This window comes from Notolepis coatsorum, assembly GCF_963971535.1.
Source record: "Notolepis coatsorum genome assembly, chromosome: 17".
Taxonomy (NCBI): domain Eukaryota; kingdom Metazoa; phylum Chordata; class Actinopteri; order Aulopiformes; family Paralepididae; genus Notolepis; species Notolepis coatsorum.
This window is the reverse complement of record NC_140181.1, coordinates 68,879,010-68,898,089: the sequence shown is the minus strand read 5'-3', so window position 1 is coordinate 68,898,089 and position 19,080 is coordinate 68,879,010. Positions and strand designations below refer to the sequence as shown.

Here is a 19,080-nt window from a genome sequence, read left to right as displayed (position 1 = left end):
TCATCTCCCTCGAACTGTGAGTTTTCACTGAAATCCCAAGCTATCTTTAATCTTTTAAAACGAAGGGAGATGATATTTATCGAACATTACAGATAACACTTCGTAACAGCTGAGGAATAAGAATGAAGAATCTCCCTTTGTTCTGGTATTTCAAACGTGTTTGACAAGAGGAGCAGAGTAGTATACAGAACACACGAGAGAGAAGAAGGAGGCACACACACGATCAGAACATGTGAGACAGGTCAAGAGACACAGCAGAAAGACAGTTTTTTGACACCATCTCATCGGGGCTGAGCATAACTTGAATATGGACATAATCAATAAGCTTGGTTATTGATCGGCTGATTCTAATTTGCGTTGACATCCATGCTTGACTAGCCGTGTGTTCAAATTCGAATCATTTGTCGTCTGTTGTACAACAATAGAATTGGAGTCTATTTGTACACAGTAAAGGGGGAACAGGCTACACAATTCCTTGCTTGTGGAACACCAAGGGGCTCAATATCCGGACTTAACAAGCAGAGAATTGCCCTTCATATTCAAGCATCTCAGATGAACAAGGAAGCTGTGTAAACCAGGGAAGCGTTGTTTTATGGAGCTGTAAAAGGTGACATGTGTGCACTGGATCTGGACTGGACTATGATAGTCTTGCAAACTGGAAAACAAGGAAGAGTTGGACTAGTGTCTGAACCATGCGTCTTGTCACCCTTTGCAGGCCACAAAGCAGACATTCATCTTCTAACCTGATCTCGCCACTCCAGGCCTAACCACACCCAGTGGACAAAACACCATTCATGTAATTAGCAAATATGTATACAGAAATACATACGTAAATGCATTTTGTGTGGCCCCCAAAGCACACGCAAAATGCAGTAGGAGACACATACAGTAAAAGGTGTCTTTACCTTAGAACGAAGGCCAAAGCCATTTAATATGATTTTATATTATGATGATATATTATGATTTAACACAAGGAACCTAATGGTTCTGCTATTTAGAAGACAAAACGGAGCACATTAATGCTTTATAATATTATGCTATGTATACCCGCTGTGTTGCCATTGGACCAGGGTGTGATTAAATGGTTAAAGGGCCACTAATAACCTTACTAGACCTATACTCTGGATTAATCAACACACGTGACAGCATGGGGACACAGGAGCTGGACTTACATCCACGATGAAGAAGTCCAGCCAACACCAGGCGTTGGTGAAGTACTTGACAAACCCGTAGGCCACCCACTTCAGCAACATCTCCAGGATGAACATGTAGGTGAACACCTGGTCGGCGTATTCCAGGATGACCCGGATGGTCTTCCTCTGTTCAATGTACACATCCTCGAAGGCCTGGGAGAGACACACGGGAACTGTCAACTATAGGCTGAAATATTCAAATGCTCGATGATTTACATTTTCACAACTAATGGGCTTGTGTGCAGGGCCGACAGCTCAATCACGACAGATCACTAACAATGATTCATCGTGTGAAAAAAAAAGGAATATAAATTAAAAAAATAAATCCCTCTCCTCTCCTCCCCTCCCCTCCCCCCTTCCCCTCCTATTTGAAATATCTGGGCTATATCTCCACGCTGCTAATGTCGCTGGCCGCTGGCCCAGGCTCTTATTTTAGTACCATTTGACATGCCTGAGAACATAGCCCTCCTGGCACCAGAAATAGATCCCCTATCTGATAAATGGTACAGTCCATTAATCACACGGTCCCGCTCTGACGCCGCTCCCCCTGACCCCTCCCCCCCTTCCCAGAAGCCCAGGGACTGAGCAGCCTGACTGACTGCAGCACAGAACGTCTTGTCTCATCTCCTCACTGCCAGATGAGACAAAGAGCTACTTCTTTTTTTCATTAAGCCTTTTCTTTTTTATGTCACCAAGCACACCCGTCTCTATCCCCACTCTATATGAATCTATCCCCACTGTCTATGAACCTATCCCCACTCTTTATGAATCTATCCCCACTGTCTATGAACCTATCCCCACTCTTTATGAATCTATCCCCACTGTCTATGAACCTTACCTATTGTTTTTCCGGATTAAAGGTTACTGACTTACTAGAGTGTACTCCTGAAATCATCGACAGATATCCCTCTGCCCACACCGTCATCATTCATATTGGAGCAAATTACATAATGGCTAGACAATCCACTAAACTCCAATCTGACTTTGAATCACTCATTCTCACTATTGAGAGTCTGGGCACAATATGTATTGTGTCCGGCCCCATTCCATCCATAAGTTGTGGATCTGAACGATTTAGCTGTCTGTTCTGGCTGCACCAGTGGCTACAGACCTATTGTACTGCTACAGAACTTGGTTATATTAATAACTTTGATCTGCTCTGGTCTAGGAAAGACCATTACAGACCCGATGGCATCCATCCAAATATATTAGGGGTAAATGTGCTAACATATAACATCATGCAATGTGTAGGCTCACTGGCCTGACATCTGGCTCCGTAGACCATCTACAGAAGCAGCCTAAGCTACAAAGAAACACATTGAGTTAATCCGGTTCTGACCACCAGAAGACCAATCAATCACAATTACTCTTTATCACGTCCCATATGTAAATCGAACCTCATCATGGTCAGTGTTCAACCACAGACTGTCTCACGCCCCACTACAGGCACACATTCTAATACCAACATTAATATGGCACTTTTTAATGTATCACTCACCAATAAGAGTTTTTTAATTAATGATCTCATTCTGGAAAAGAAGTTGCATTTTTTATTTCTCGTTGAAACCTGGCTCAAGAACGATGGTACTGCAACTCTTATTGAAACGTGTCCTCCAAACTATAACTTATTTCAATCAGTAAGACAAGATAAAAGAGGTGGGGGTATTGCCACTATCTTTTCTGATCAGCTTTGCTGTTTGGAGATTGATCTGGGTAAATTTCTATCTTTTTAATACCTCGCCATTGTGTGGAAAGATAATTCAAATGTGCTTGTTTTAACAGTGTATAGACCACCCAAGAAATCCACAGTATTTATTTCTGAATTCTCTGAGCTATTGTTCACTATTCTCACGAACTATGACAGAATAATCCTTAGTAGAGATATGAATATTCACATTAATAACAGTACTGATTCATGGGCTATGGAGTTTGTGAATCTCATAGACAACCTAGGACTAACACAATATGTTACAGAAGCTACCACCCACCAGTTGGGTAACACACTTGATTTGGTATTATCACAAGGGATCAATATTGAAAATGGTGTCTGACATTACTATTTCTGACCATTACTGTGTATTATTTGATGCTCGATTAGGTACACCTAGTAACAAAAAAGAATTCACTATTAAAAAAAGGTATTTAGATACCACAGCGGTAACAAAATTCTCTGAACTTGCAAACTCATTTTGATCCTTGTAATATACACTACTCTGTAAACGAAATGGTCAATGCTTTTAATAGTAACTTGAGCAGATCACTGGACACTGTTGCACCAGTTAACATTTTAAAGTAGGATTTCTAGGATCATTGCAGAGAATGGCGGCAATTCCAGGGTATTATTCTCAACCATTGACCATTTATTAAATCCCGCACCAGCCTCTGACATCCTCAGCTTAGCCTGTGAGGAATTTGCACAATTCTTTAACAATAAAGTAACGACCATTAGAGCTGGTATTGTCAAACATACCAGCGTTACACATGATTTGCCCTGTAACAGACCAGCAACTCTGAGGAATTTTAGTAACATTTCTGAACCAGAACTCCAAATTTTTTTAACACAGAGTAAATCATCAACCTGTAATCTTGACCCTGTCCCCACAAAGTTTTTTTTAAATGTTTTTAATATTCTCTCTGAATCAGTTCTTAAAATAATTAATACATCCCTCGAGACTGGAATTTCCCCCAATGCATACAAAATGGCTGTTGTGAAACCGTTATTAAAGAAATTGTATTTAGATTATAATGTCTTAAGTAATTATAGGCCTATTTCCAACTTGCCCTTTATGAGTAAGATACTTGAAAAAGTAGTTTTCAATCAATTAAATACATTTTTTAATGAAAATGGTATCCTAGAGAAATTCCAGTCCGGTTTTAGATCTAATCACAGTACTGAAACAGCTCTGATTAAAGTAACAAACGATCTAAGACTTAGTGTTGCTGATGGCAGGGTCTCAGTTCTCATCCTTTTGGACTTGAGCGCTGCATTTGATACACTTGACCATAGCATATTAATTCATAGATTGGAAAACTGGGTTGGATTATCTGAATGTGCATTGAACTGGTTTCGAACATATCTTATAGAGAGAACATTTTATGTTAGTTTAGGTGACTTCGTATCTGAGAAACATGACATATCCTTTGGTGTTGCACAGGGAAGCTGCCTTGGTCCTCTTCTTTTTTCACTATACATGTTACCTCTAGGTGATATTATCAGAAAACACAATGTTGACTTCCATAGCTATGCCGACGACACCCAATTGTATATTTCTGTCGAGCCAAAAGATCCAAACGCTTTATGCTCCTTGACTACCTGTCTGTCTGCAATTAATCGTTGGATGAGCGATACTTTTTTTAAACTTAATGAAGACAAGACAGAAATTCTTTTAGTAGGCCGGCCCTAAAGCCAAAAGGGAAGCACTTTTTAATCGGTTGGGAAGTTTGGCTCACCAGAATAAATCGGAAGTAACTAGCCATAGGTGTAATTTTAGACTCTGATTTCAGTTTTAATACCCACATAAACAAGGTGGCCAAAACAGCATTTTTCCATCTAAGAAACATTGCTAAAGTTCGATTGTTTTTAACCCAACAGGATGCTGAGAAATTGATTCATGCTTTTATTTCAAGCAGACTGGACTATTGCAATGCTCTTTTTACTGGTCTTCCAAAAAAATCAATAGACAAGCTACAGCTAATTCAGAACTCTGCTGCTAGACTTTTAACAAAAACAAGGAAGAGAGAGCATATTACTCCAGTTTTAGCAACGTTGCATTGGCTCCCTGTATCTTTTAGAATTGATTTTAAAGTCCTTCTACTTGTTTTTAAAGCTCTTAACAATTTAGCACCCTTGTACATTTCCGATCTCCTGTCCTTTTATGTCCCCTCACGAGCCCTAAGGTCCTCCACAGCTGGTCTTTTAATTGTTCCTGGGGTGCCCCAAAGGAAAATTGGGGCATCTGCTTTTAAATTCTATGCACCACAGCTGTGGAACACAATCCCAAAAAATATTAGAGAGGCTGGCTCAGTGGACATTTTTAAACGACAGTTGAAAACATACCTCTTTAATATTGCTTTTAGTTAGCAACTCTTTTTATAATTTTTCTTTAATCTTCAATTTTATCCATTTTCTTTACTCGTGATTTTAGACTGTGTGGTTTACTTTGTTATTATTCATTGTTTTATATTTCTTTTATCATGTAATGTGAAGCACTTTGGGCTGCATCTTGTATGAAAAATGCTATATAAATAAAGTTATTATTATTATTATTATTATTATTATTATTATTATTATTATTATTATTATTATTATTATTATTATTATTATTATTATTATTATTATTATTATTATTATTATTATTATTATTATTATTATTATTATTATTATTATTATTATTATTATTATTATTATTATTATTATTATTATTATTATTATTATTATTATTATTATTATTATTATTATTATTATTATTATCCCCACTCTTTATTAATCTATCCCCACTGTCTATGAATCTATCCCCACTCTTTATGAATCTATCCCCACTGTCTACGAATCTATCCCCACTCTTTATGAATCTATCCCCACTATCTATGAATCTTTCCTCACTATCTATTAATCTTTCCCCACCCACCATTTCTACTGTTCCAATCGCGCGCGCGTGTGTGTGCGTGCCGTGCATGCATGCGTTTGTGTGTTTGTCACTGAACATTCAACTGTGTATTAGACAGCCGGCTTTGGTTTTCTGTATATAGTAGGCATGGGGTGCTGTATCCTAGCAATTTCTGAAATGGTGTTCTAATGATTTTACAACTACATGTTCAGTATGATGTGGTGTGTAAAAGCGTCAACAGTAAATAAATAAATAAATAAATAAATAGACACACACAAATGCAAAAATAAATCAAGGTCAGGTGCAGTAAAGGTTAATGGGTACAAATATTAGTTTCTTTTAATAACATATTTTTTTACTTTATTTTTTTCCTCCCATTTTCGATTTTTCTCCCATCCCAATTTTTTTCGTATCGTCCAATTCTACCCTCCCCTGTCTCGAACGCTGTTCGGCCATGCCTCCCACAAGCCGGCTGCAATGTGGACGAAGCCTTACATCACGTGTCCCCTCCGGTACTCGAGGAAGCAGCCGTCGCATCTTTTCACCTGCACGGCGCGATCTCTCAGCGTGGGAGGGACACGCTGCCCCCGCCGCTTCCTGATTTTGCTGCGCAGGCGCACCAACCAACCTGTAGGAGTCGCTGTCCACAACGTCCGATCCCCACCCATCAGCTTTCCCACCCCTAACACTGCCAATTGTGTTAGTATGAACGACCAGCCAAGCTGATAGCAATGCGGAGAGCTGGGCTCGAACCCAGCGTCTCCTGCATTGGTGGCGAGCGCCTTGCCTACTACACCACCTAGCCGCTAATTAATTTTATTTTAATAAAAAGGTTCAACACGAGGTGCAGGTGTTTTTATTTTTTGCTATTTAAATTTGTTTAATATTCTTTTAAATGTATTTTAAACTGTACTTAATTATTCTGGTTGTCTGATGTCTTTATATTTATGAACGCACTGTGACACTTGTGAATGTAACATCTCTGCGACACTGTAAATGAATACTCAGTGTATTTATCGAGTATAAATATAGATCAAGATTGAATGAATGAATGAATGGTGTGCTTACCAGGGCGCCACTACTGAGCAGGATCATGAAGATGATGACGGTCTCAAACCAGTTGTGCTCCACGATCAGGTAGCAGGTCTTCCTCAGGAACCACCAGGGCTTCCCCCAGCCGTGGGTGATGGGAACGTCACAGCACTTGTACTTGGCCACACACCCTGAAGACAGGACAGGACAGGACGAGGGTTCAGGACAACTTCACACTAACATAGTGACAGCTAAGCCCATTTGCTTTCTAATTACTGTGATAATGGAAATGAGGGGACCACAGGGTTAAGGACCATATGCATTATGAAGGAGCGTTGGTTTAAAATAAATAAAACCCACTAAGGCTTTTGAGAAAGTCAAGAAACCTGGACTTATACTGACAAATATATTTAAAAGTTATAGTCTGTTATAGGCTTGGCATATCAATGGCTTATTGAGTTGATGAACACAAATACTGATAACGACACAAGCGCAGTGCTAAATATTGTGGATGACTGTAAGCCAGGATTAATAACATACAATAAATACAAACAACAACAACAACAACAACAACAACAAAAATAACTGGGTAATATACAATGAAACTAAATTAATGACAGGATAATCAATCAAAATGGACAAAAGACATTAAGTATTCAAACTCAAGTGTTTTATGACCATCTACACTACAGTAACTGGGGAAGACTCAAGTGTTAAACTGTGTGAGTCAATATTTGTATTGCTTTTATTCTGTCTATTTTATGCTAATTGTATGTCTATTTTTACTGCTGTGAAGCAATTTGGGCTGCAATTCTTATGAGAGGTGCTATACAAATAAAGTTTATTATTATTATTATTATTATTATTATTATTATTATTATTATTATTATTATTATTATTATTATTATTATTATTATTATTATTATTATTATTATTATTATTATTATTATTATTATTATCAAATAAGCTCCTCTCCGCCCGCGTGTTGTGATGCTGCGTATTGACAATTTCGTAATGGCTGAGGAAAATACACACAGAGGAACTTCAATACGCAAAGGCCTGGACAATATCTTATATGATGTATCATTGTATAATATGATAGGAGACAGCATGCAGATAGATCATTATTTGACAGGTTTGAGCTTAGCCCAGCTCACAAAATGTAATGGTGGAAAGGGAGATTTACATTTCCTTGTCGATTATAAAGTGGGTTTAGATGCTGGAAGTATCAAAACGTTCAGTCCTTTAGTTTAAACAGGCTGTTTGGAGTTCTTTAAATTTGTGATGTCACAACCACACACTCATTGCATAACCCTCAGCACAGCCCACCGTTCAACCTTGTATTGCGGGAGAAAACACCAAGCGGTCATTCTGTCCCGGAGCTAGCAAGCTACAAGACAGAAGACAATGTTGAGTTATTAATGATATTAATGAGCCTTACACACTAACCGTCTGTAGTGTGGTAGTGAAAGGGTTAACCTTCTGTAGTGTGGTAGTGAAAGTGTTAACCCTTTGTAGTGTGGTAGTGAAAGGGTTAAAGACAGACACAAAACAACCTGTTCTTGGCGGAGCTATAGAGAGAAGCTTAAGAGAGGAGACGTAAAATTATATTGTGATGGTTTTTGGTACTTAGTTAAAACCACAAAAATATCTTCTAATATTAAAATTCAAATAAAACACAGGAAAAGTTTAAAATATGGGACCTTTACGTCTTCTGCCCCCTGAAGTCTTCCTCAGTCTTCCTCACAGTCCAGAATATCCCAGAGCAAGACTCAGGTGTGCGAATAACCCAACGTGCCGGACCGAAAATGTTTATCTTTGAACATAAGTGGGCAAACACCCTCTGTCTTTGTGTGTGCATCCTGTGTGGAGTGTTCGGTGCTGCTGCCTCATCATTGCCTGTCATCGATTGAGACATTGTGACCTTATACTTGGTTCATTGGATTTCTGCTAGATTGCGAGGACTCCTATTTAGTCTTCTGTCACTCTCCTCACGTTTCCCCTCCTCCCTTCAGTTTCGTTGTGTTCACACAGTAAGCCCGGTCAGGATGAACGATGACATTGCATTCCGCGTGCGACCATGATTCTGATCCACATGTGAATACAATAACCACACGTGTGAATCTTCAAGGGTTTGTTGTGATCAACCGATTAAAATGTTACTGTACACAGAGTTCATCCTCGGAAGGATTTATAAGTGGGGTGTCACATCGCCTACATCCACAAAACTGGTTTGTCAGGTCCACTGCTGCATTCCGGCGTGCCTTCGCCTATGCAAAAACAGCAACTATACATTTTTATTAGGGCTGGGACTTTATCGCATTCATTTAGATTAATTAACTACAGAAAGAATTAAAAGTAAAAAAAATGTATGCATTTAATCACATGATGATTTTTCTTTATTGTGTAAGAATGTTACCTTTCAAAGGAGACCAGACTCATGCATGTGCTATAAGTATAAAGTATAATAAATCACAAACATTTATTTTTTTCTTAGTCTGGTTTGTTCATAAAAAAAAAAAAGAAAAGAGAAATTTAGATCAATCAAGAGTTTTTTTTCCAATGGTCAACTGTTCTGGAATGTACTTGTATTGCGTTTTACTTTTACCTCGAAAGTGCTTGAGTTTACAAAAGGTCCTTTGCGCTATATATATATTATTCCTAAAATTGCTGCACTTTGTTAAAAATTGCATTGATCTGTTGGTCTGTGTAGTAGCTAATACAGGATTTTGCTGCTTAAACGTGTATAATGTATATTCATTGATTCACTCTTATACGAAAATTCATTTCAATTGAGAAATGTTGCTTTTCGCATCAAATATTGATATGCGATTAAAATGTGATTAATTTCTATTAATTAACTATAAAATCTCGAATTAATTAGAGTCCCACCACTCATTTTTATATATATTCTGTGCCAAAATGGATACCAAAACAGCACTGTGCCAGCAAATCTTTATTTTCACACATCTCCAGCTGCACCACCCAACCCATCCCGTGCCATGGTGCTACCAAACGGGTACACGACTTGCTGAAATTGCGTCGGCACGACAACAGAGCCCTATATCATATGAGTGAGTGAGTCGTCCTTCACCCTGGCGCCCTATCACCACATCCCCCCCTCCTCTCTGCCCTGAGGGAGTAATATTCAGTGCGATGGGGTGGATTAATAGATGGTCTGGGGCGTGGTGCTCCTACCATCTGTCCAGCAGGCTTCTGGGTCCAGGAATTCCTCCACCGTTTCCACCACCACCACCTCCTCAACATCTGGCTTAATGTCTATGGTACTGCCCTCAGACGAACTGGTGTCGTCCAACTGGAGAACGTAATGCACATATGAGCACACACACACACACACACACACACACACACACACACACACACACACACACACACACACACACACACACACACACACACACACACACACACACACACACACACACACACACACACACACACACACACACACACACACACACACACACACACACACACACACACACACACACACACACACACACACACACACACACACACACACACACACACAGATACGCACACACAGATACAGACACACACACAGATACAGACATACACACACACACACAGATACAGACACACACACACACAGATAGATACAGACACAGACACACACACAGATACAGACACACACACACACACACATATACAGACACAGACATGTACACACACAGATACAGACACACACAGATACAGACACACACAGATACAGACACACTCACACAGATACAGACACACACACAGATACACACACAGATACACACACACACACACACACACACACATACACACACACACAGATACAGACACAGACACGTACAGACCGCCACACATACGTCACGCATGAACGCACACATGCACACAGAAAGGGGAGAAATCCGCTGTGATTATACAAGCGTTTCAGAGTTTCCATTGCTCTGCCACCTGGCCCCTTCGGCATGCAAGTGTCTATGTCTAGCGTCGCTGAGCAATAACAGAAGACATCAAATATTATATTTAATTTATATTATATTATATTAAATAAAACCACTTGAAGGTCTGCCATAATTACTTTCAATTTGGCTCAAGTTCAATTTAGAGAAGGGAAAGTGGAACAGAAATTTGCTAGCTTTAGTCTTGCCTATTTCTTCTTCTTTCTTCTTTTACTCTTGCTAGTTTTTATGTTCTTTTAAAATGTACAGTAGCGCTTTGAGATTTGCTCCACAATTATAAAAAGCGCATTACAAATCAATATATTATTATTATTATTATTATTATTATTATTATTATTATTATTATTATTATTATTATTATTATTATTATTATTATTATTATTAATAACAATAACAATACCTGGACTTCACTGTAGCAAGTGATGCAGAACCCAAAACGTACATATTGCAATCTTACAAGTATTGATTTCCTACTCTCCTTGAAGGTTACATTAGGTACAGTATTCATTATTGTTCAGCATGCCTTCCTATCACATCTTATTGGCCGCTAGAGCGTCCCAGCTTACTTGCTCATTATTGGGCCGCAGATAACGACATAATTTCCCTTGCGATGTGTGTTCGCTCATATTCACTCAAACCTGCAACATGTGATCACACACCAAGCACACCTACCTATTTGTTGTTCTATTATATATAGTAATGCAAACAAGAAAACCCAACTTTATAAAAAGCACCTAATCATCCAGCTAATTTCTTCTGCTGAATCTTCATCAAATGCACTACCATGGAAACGACTTCCAGTCCACAGCAGCTTAATCAAAATGAAACTAGAACAAAAGAAGAAGAAAACGGAACGTCTACAGATGAAACATTTTGACTACAAGTTTCTAAAGGTTTGAGAGAATTATTTTCGTTGCAGAACTACATACAGCAGGGTAATTCTATGACATAATCTGTGGCCCAGCTATGTGCAAGCAAGTTTTCCTTTTGTTTGTTTAAACTGTTTTATTTGTATTAGTGTAACACACTGTATGTACTTTTCTTTTGGCATGTTTCTATCTTTCATATTGACACCCACATTTTGACATTTCAAGCCCAATAAAATATAAACCCTAAAATAACCTAAACAGCCCCCAGACCACTGACCTCCTTGCTGTTCTCATTCTCCGACTCACTGCTGAAGTCCTCTGTGTTGAGGTTCTCGAAGTCAGACTCTCCCACGGCAATGGGCACGCAGATGGTCAGGTGGGGGTTGTGGATGAAGGACATGTGGTCCTCGTCGATCATGTACTTGCCCACGCTGCTGCCGATCCTGCTGGCCGTCCCGTTGCCGCTCTTGACATAGTCCAGGTCACGGTTGATGTCCACACCGGCGTGATTGGCGATGCAGTTGAGCTTCTTGTCGTACATGTCATCCAGGGGCTTCTGCTCGTCCCCTGCCGGCGGCTTCTTCATGCGGGCCGCCAGCACCACCATCTTGGCCTTGGACCAGGCGATGCCCACCTTGATGCGCTGGACGGAGATCTGCAGGTTGTTGGGCTCGCCGTCGTCGTCTGTGGCCGCGAGGTTGTCAGCGCTGAACGAGCTCAGCAACAAGGCAAGGAAGAGGTTCAACACCTTGGGGGAGAGACGGCACAGAAGATGGAGGACAAGGATGAATGGGGGATTCTGGTCACATCGAGTGATGACTATGAACTTCTACTAATGTAAATAAAATGGATATTTTACTATTTTCATGCAAGTTACTGTCAGCGAATAAAAATGTCATTAAATAGCTAATTCAATGGGGCGTCCTAGTGGCTAACCACGATAGGACGTGTACCGCGTCATCGCACCGTCCTGTGTTCGAATCCGGTCCAGGACATTTGTTGCATGTCTTCCCCCTTCTCTCTACCTTGTTTCCTGTCACTCACTGCCCTGTCCTCAATAAAGCAGAAATGCCTGGTTGGCTAAATGCTCCCAGGCTGGCCACTCACCACCAGGTTGCCGATGACCATGACCAGCATGAAGACAAGCAGACACATCCCCTGGCCCGCCACCTCCATGCAGTCCCACATCGTCTCAATCCACTCTCCGCACAGCACCCGAAACACGATCAGGAAGGAGTGGAAGAAGTCGTTCATGTGCCAGCGCGGCAGCTCACAGTCGATGGCGATCTTGCACACGCAGTCCTTGTAGCTCTTGCCGAACAGCTGCATGCCCACCACGGCGAAGATAAAGACGATGATGGCCAGCACCAGGGTCAGGTTACCCAGAGCGCCCACCGAGTTACCGATGATCTTGATCAGCATGTTGAGGGTGGGCCATGATTTGGCCAGTTTGAACACTCTCAGCTAAGATGAGGCATGGGGGGGGGGATATGGGGGTGGGAGAAAGAGAGAGAGAGGGGGACAATGATTTAGCATGTAGCTACAGCTAAGGAGGGAAAAACACAGCAATAACAGCCAACAGACATTTTTGATTGGAATAATAGTAGTGATAGTAACCCTGGGGGGTGAAGTTATACATGTCATGGAAAGCATAAAACAATCTACCATCACATCGCTACATCAGATTCGTTAAATCATCTGAGTCTAGCCAGGGGGAGGGACCGGAAGGGAGTGTTTACCAATCGGAAAGAACGCAGCACGGACAGGCCCTCCACGTCGGCCAGTGCGAGCTCCACTAAACTCAGCGTCACGATGAAGCCGTCGAAACAGTTCCAGCCCTCCTGGAAGTAGTAGTAGGGGTCCATCGCCACCAGCTTGGCAAACATCTCCACCGCAAAGATCCCAGTGAACACCTGACAGGGAGGATAACAGGGAGGATAGAAACACAGGTTAGATTCCAGTGAACACCTGACAGGGAGGATAGAAACACAGGTTAGGGGAAAGGGACTTGGGGTTGTGTATCCCCCAAGTGAAGGGGTAATCAGATTTGAAAAATGTGTGGTGTACGTAGTGCAGCGATGGATTGTATTGGTTAAATATATACTGAGTTCTGTTCTATTGTAGAGGTTTAACCTTCTGTAGTGTGGTAGTGAAAGGCCTTTGTAGTGTGGTAGTGAAAGCGGTTCCCTTTGTAGTGTGGTAGTGAAAGGGTTAACCGTCTGTAGTGTGGTAGTGAAGGGTTAACCCTTTGTAGTGTAGTAGTGAAAGCGTTAACCCTTTGTAGTGTGGTAGTGGAATTGTTAACCTTCTGTAGTGTGGTAGTGAAATGGTTAACATTATGTAGTGTGGCAGTGAAAGAGTTAACCATTTTTTATTTTTTTTATCCACTTTTTCTCCTTATTTTTCTATTTTTCTCCCATCCCAATTTCGCGTTTCCAATTCTCCCCTCCCCTGTCTTGAACGTTGCTCGACTATGCCCCCCACTGGTCGGCTGTAGCGAGGATAGAAGCCTTGCATCACGTGTTCCCTCCGGCACACGAGGAGGCAGCCTGTCACATATTTTCACCTGCCAGCGCGGACTCTCATTGGCAAGGTGTAACGCATGGGAGGCTCACACTACCCTTGCCACTTCCTGTCTCTGCTGTGCAGGCGTCGCCCAACCGACCTGTAGGGGTCGCTGTCCACAACGTCCAAATCCCCACCCATTGACTTCCACCCGCCAACTCTGCCAATTGAGTTAGTACGACGGCCGGCCCAAGCCAGAGGCAATGCCGACACCCGGATTCGATACCGGAGTCTCTCGCATTTGTGACGAGCGCAATCTCCGCTACGCCACCCAGCCGCCCCCAAAGGGTTAACCTTCTGTAGTATAGTAGTGAAAGGGTTAACCCTTTGTAGTGTGGTAGTGAAAGGGTTAACACCTTTTTTTATAAAAAAAATAAAATAAAAATTACGGCTAATGTCTGGAGAGAGACAGAGAGACTGTTATTCAAAAAGGACGTCCATGAGGTCAGTGTGAGAACATGGCACCTCTGTGGTCTTATATGTCTCCCACAGTTCTGTTCTCATTTACACTGGAATGAATGTCAATCTGCCAGACAGAAAATCTGACATCATAGTGTAAAACCACAGCATGGATGTCCAAACCTAGCAAGTTGACAGACAAGTCAAAAATCAAAATCAAAGCAAATGTATTTGTAAGGCCCGACAACACATGTTAATGTCCCCATGGGCCGGACATGTCTTCTTTAACTCATTGAGCACCAAAAACGAGATATCTCGTTTCTGAGAGCCAACGCTTGAGCGCCAATAACGAGATATCTCGTTGTTAGTTCCTTTTTTTCTATTTTCTTATTCTAAACACTAGTGCAGGCCTTTGTGAGTGTGTCTGGGACCTCTGGCTACGTTATAATTGCAATGACGATTGAATCCAGACAGGTGGCAGTATCACCTACCTTATGAACTGCATGGGCCAGTTTAGTGTGGGCCACCCCATGCCGCAGCGAGAGCTCCCAAAGCACTAGGGAGCGAGCAGCAGTGAGCAGTACAGCCAATGTGTGAAAGATTACCCTCTGCTGACATACAACGATCACAGAGAGGCGATACAGAGGGATAGATTCTATGCAGTTTAGTTTTAGAGTAATGCAGTCTGTGAATAACTTTAAACTGTATGAGTTGGACTCTGGCATTAATAGAACATTTATGTATCCTGCTAAGTCCCTCCTCCCACATTTCATCAGAGATTTCCATACTAAGCTCTGTGGACCATACATCTTTAATGTGGTCGGAAGAAGCCATAGATTGGACAGAAAAATATGAAACAAAAGCAGAGATCAGGTGTTTTGAAACTGGTGATCTGCTCATGAGATTATAAAACTGGTAATCAGCAGGACATGTCTCAAAGTCTGGGATATTACTGCGGACATAATTTCTAACCTGCAGGTAACGAAAGAAGTGTGAGCTTGTAAGATTAAACTTAGACTTAAGTTTAATCTAGGACCTAGCATGTCCTACCATGTTCTGTAAATATCTCATGTACAGATACCGATATGCCTACTTTGTTTACTTGTTTATTGCACTATGTCGCTCTATTGGTTGGACTCTTATTATTATTACTTGTATTATGCACATCGTTGCGGGCGAGATCCCCCGCATTTCACTGTATACCTGTATGCCGTGACAAATAAAACTCTTGTATCTTGTATCTTGTTAAATGAGGCAAAGTGACAATCAACATATAGATTCTTGATAGTGGCCACTGGCCAGTCCCTTTCCCTTCCATAATGAAAAAACAATATCAGATTGACCAGGGGAAAAATTATGATTATCACATATTGGAGCATATACCGAGGTTGAAGGTACTTTGAAAACCCTTTTGATTTGACTCAGTATTCTCAGTGAGTTCCGAAGGATACAATTATTGAGAGCCATCTTATTAATCGTGTCACCGTTAGAAAATAACATTGCAGGAAGAGAGCTTTTTAAGTTCACATGCGCTTCCATGTCTAGCCACCTACATGCTTTTGTAATGTACGCAGCGTCGGAAAACGACCCCCCCCCCCCCCCCCCCCCGATGACTTTGTGAAGAAACGTTGTGTTTACCTTTGACCTGGCAATAATATAGGTTTCAGGCGAGCAACCGCAAGATTTTCTCATATGTGCACAAAACACTCTCTCACTATCTAGAAAACCAGCCTGGATTATTGTGAAATGGGGCGATTTTTTGCGTGGTATAGCGCACAAACGATGGCAAGCACAGAGAGACTCAGAAGGAGCTTCTATCCCCAGGCCATCAGGATGCTCAATGAATAATGAACAATAAGCAAACCATCAACACACCCACAGCACACATACACTCACTTTAAATAAACAACACACTGTAGCACCCACTTTACCACTTTAGACACACTTTACACTTTATATTTATATTTATATTATTGGTAAGGAAATTGCACATCATTCTCATTCCTTATTGCACCTCACCACTACAAGGTGGCACCACAAGCTAAGCTATACCTCACAATTTTTTGTACCAGCTTGAGAGAAAACGAGGTTTATTCAATGTATGTGATGTATAGATTGGGGGGAGATGACCACAGCTAAAACGGTGCCGGGTCAGAGAGATCGAAATGTGCATGGTTTGCCTTAGAAGAGGGTGATAGAACAGTGGTTCAGACCAAGCAGGGTGATTGTGAGCAGCACACTGCCAGCGAGAGAATGTTTTGAATTCCTTGGAAGAACACATAGATAAGAGAGTGTAGGCCCAGAGCAGGAGGGAGAGAGGTTCACCTTAATGAAACGTTTAATGGTGTGAAAGGTTATTAGCACGTCGCATGACAACCAGAAGGCGGGGCCGTCGTTGCTACGACGAAGATCTATAAGTCGAACAGTGGTTCCGGGTGTAAGGCAGACCAAGAGCGGCTAAGGGCAGACTACAATCTGACTAGGACTGAGAGACTCTCTCCTCTCATAGAGAGGGGGGGGGGGGGAAGGAAGAATGCCACATCATCATTAGCTTCGGCTAACGCAAGGAGGGTTAGGCTAAAGACCAGGCCTGACCACTTTTGGACTGAATAGCAAAAGGACAATAGACTGAACACACCGAAAGATCATTAGAATAGACTCTTCAAGGACAATAACATCTGTTAACATCTGAGCTGAGGTTTCTGTTTATATCAATAAACAACGCTTTTCCTCATAAGGTATTACGCTGGGTCGGAGTGTCGAATTCTTACGGAGGTGGAGAATTCTTATGGTTTTGCGGATCGTATCTAACGGGGAGAGATAAGGATTTTATCAGCCAGTATATGAGACGTCAGGACCATTAAAAGTACACAACGCAGAGGAATTGGATGGAGAGAGGATAACACAAGAAGACGTGATACTGGCCAGATTGATCAGGATCTAACAAGCTGTACATATTGTATATATAGATACTCTGAACAATTGTTGTTTACACTTGTTTACGTACTTGACTTCTTGACTTTCTATTTTATACTTATTATTAGGGATGTCCCGATCACGTTTTTTTGCTCCCGATTCGATCCCGATCATGTGATTTTGAGTATCTACCGATACCGAACGGCAGAGCAGCCACACTTTCAGACCCAAACGCATTTCCTTTGATTTAATTATACATCAAATGATTTATGTCAATGATTGCAATGCCTCGCTTGAATGAAGTTAACTTTTCACCTGGATAACGTCAAAATTCAGGGTGAATGTAATGTGAGAAATTGGGATTAAAAAAAATAAATAAAAAATTTAATTTGGGTCTGAGAGTTTGGCTGGTCTGCCGTTCTGCAGCTGGATACTATTGGTTTGTTTTGGCAAAATTCTTCTGCTCTGTGTGACAATAAATAAATGAATGATGATATGCAATTTAAAACCAAAACTAAGGCCTCAGTATGAGTTTAAGACGTGAACATGGTCATGTTTGTTGAATAAAAAAAATTAAGTAAAAATAAATTAAATATTGCAATTTTTTATTTTTATTTTTTTGCCGATCCCGATCTTCGGAAAATCACATGATCGGCCCGATCCCGATCACGTGATCGGATCGGGACATCCCTACTTATTATACTTATTTTATACTATCTTGTTATTATCTAGCACACTCTCAGGAGCAACACATGCAAAGTATTCTGTATTCTGTATGACAACTAATAAAGAAACTTGAACTTGAACTTCTTAGCATAAACTGCCAATGTTAATCTACGCTCAACTCTATACTCAAATCCATACTTATCTACTGCCTCACTGCCTACATCTGTCTTACACTGTACTCATACCTACTTACATTATACTACGTACTGTATATCCAACCTGTAGTTTATTTACATAACACTATAATAACAATGTATAATATCACTGTACACACTGTATACACACATATATATATATATATATCTGGACATAACTATACCTATTTTATTTAAACCACTGTCTAAAGTGGTTTATTATCATAGTGTATTCATACTCATACCACTGAACATATAATACATTAGCTTAGCATATTTACTCTGTAGCTTTCTCATATGTACTCCATATTATACCCATGTTATACTGTACATTACAGTACAATTCACTGCTCCTTTGCACCCTGGTTAGGTTAGATGCCTTGTACTCTGAGTCTCTGACAATACATTTTATCCAACGATCGGACGATCACACTGCCATTCAACTTGTTTACATTCAAAGGCTTCTGCTATGAGGCTGCCTTGACCTCTCCTTGTTCTCTACACCCAGATCAACTCTAACAAATGACTCAAGGTCATCCTTAATCATTAGGCCCACAACATGAATAAAGGCCTGGTGTGTGTGTGTGTGTGTGTGTGTGTGTGTGTGTGTGTGTGTGTGTGTGTGTGTGTGTGTGTGTGTGTGTGTGTGTGTGTGTGTGTGTGTG

The 19,080-nt window shown here is 40.9% G+C and overlaps 1 protein-coding gene across 1 annotated transcript in view; it reads right to left on the bottom strand.

Moving 5' to 3' along the window:
* scn8aa (sodium channel, voltage gated, type VIII, alpha subunit a) overlaps positions 1-19,080 on the bottom strand; it is a gene marked incomplete at both ends in the record, with an annotated part of 99,758 nt that overhangs the window by 16,300 nt on the left and 64,378 nt on the right. The window contains 6 exon segments of the mRNA XM_084333161.1: positions 1,173-1,346; positions 6,869-7,023; positions 10,031-10,148; positions 11,953-12,423; positions 12,783-13,139; positions 13,415-13,588. Of these exon segments, the coding sequence (XP_084189287.1) occupies positions 1,173-1,346; positions 6,869-7,023; positions 10,031-10,148; positions 11,953-12,423; positions 12,783-13,139; positions 13,415-13,588 (1,449 nt within the window).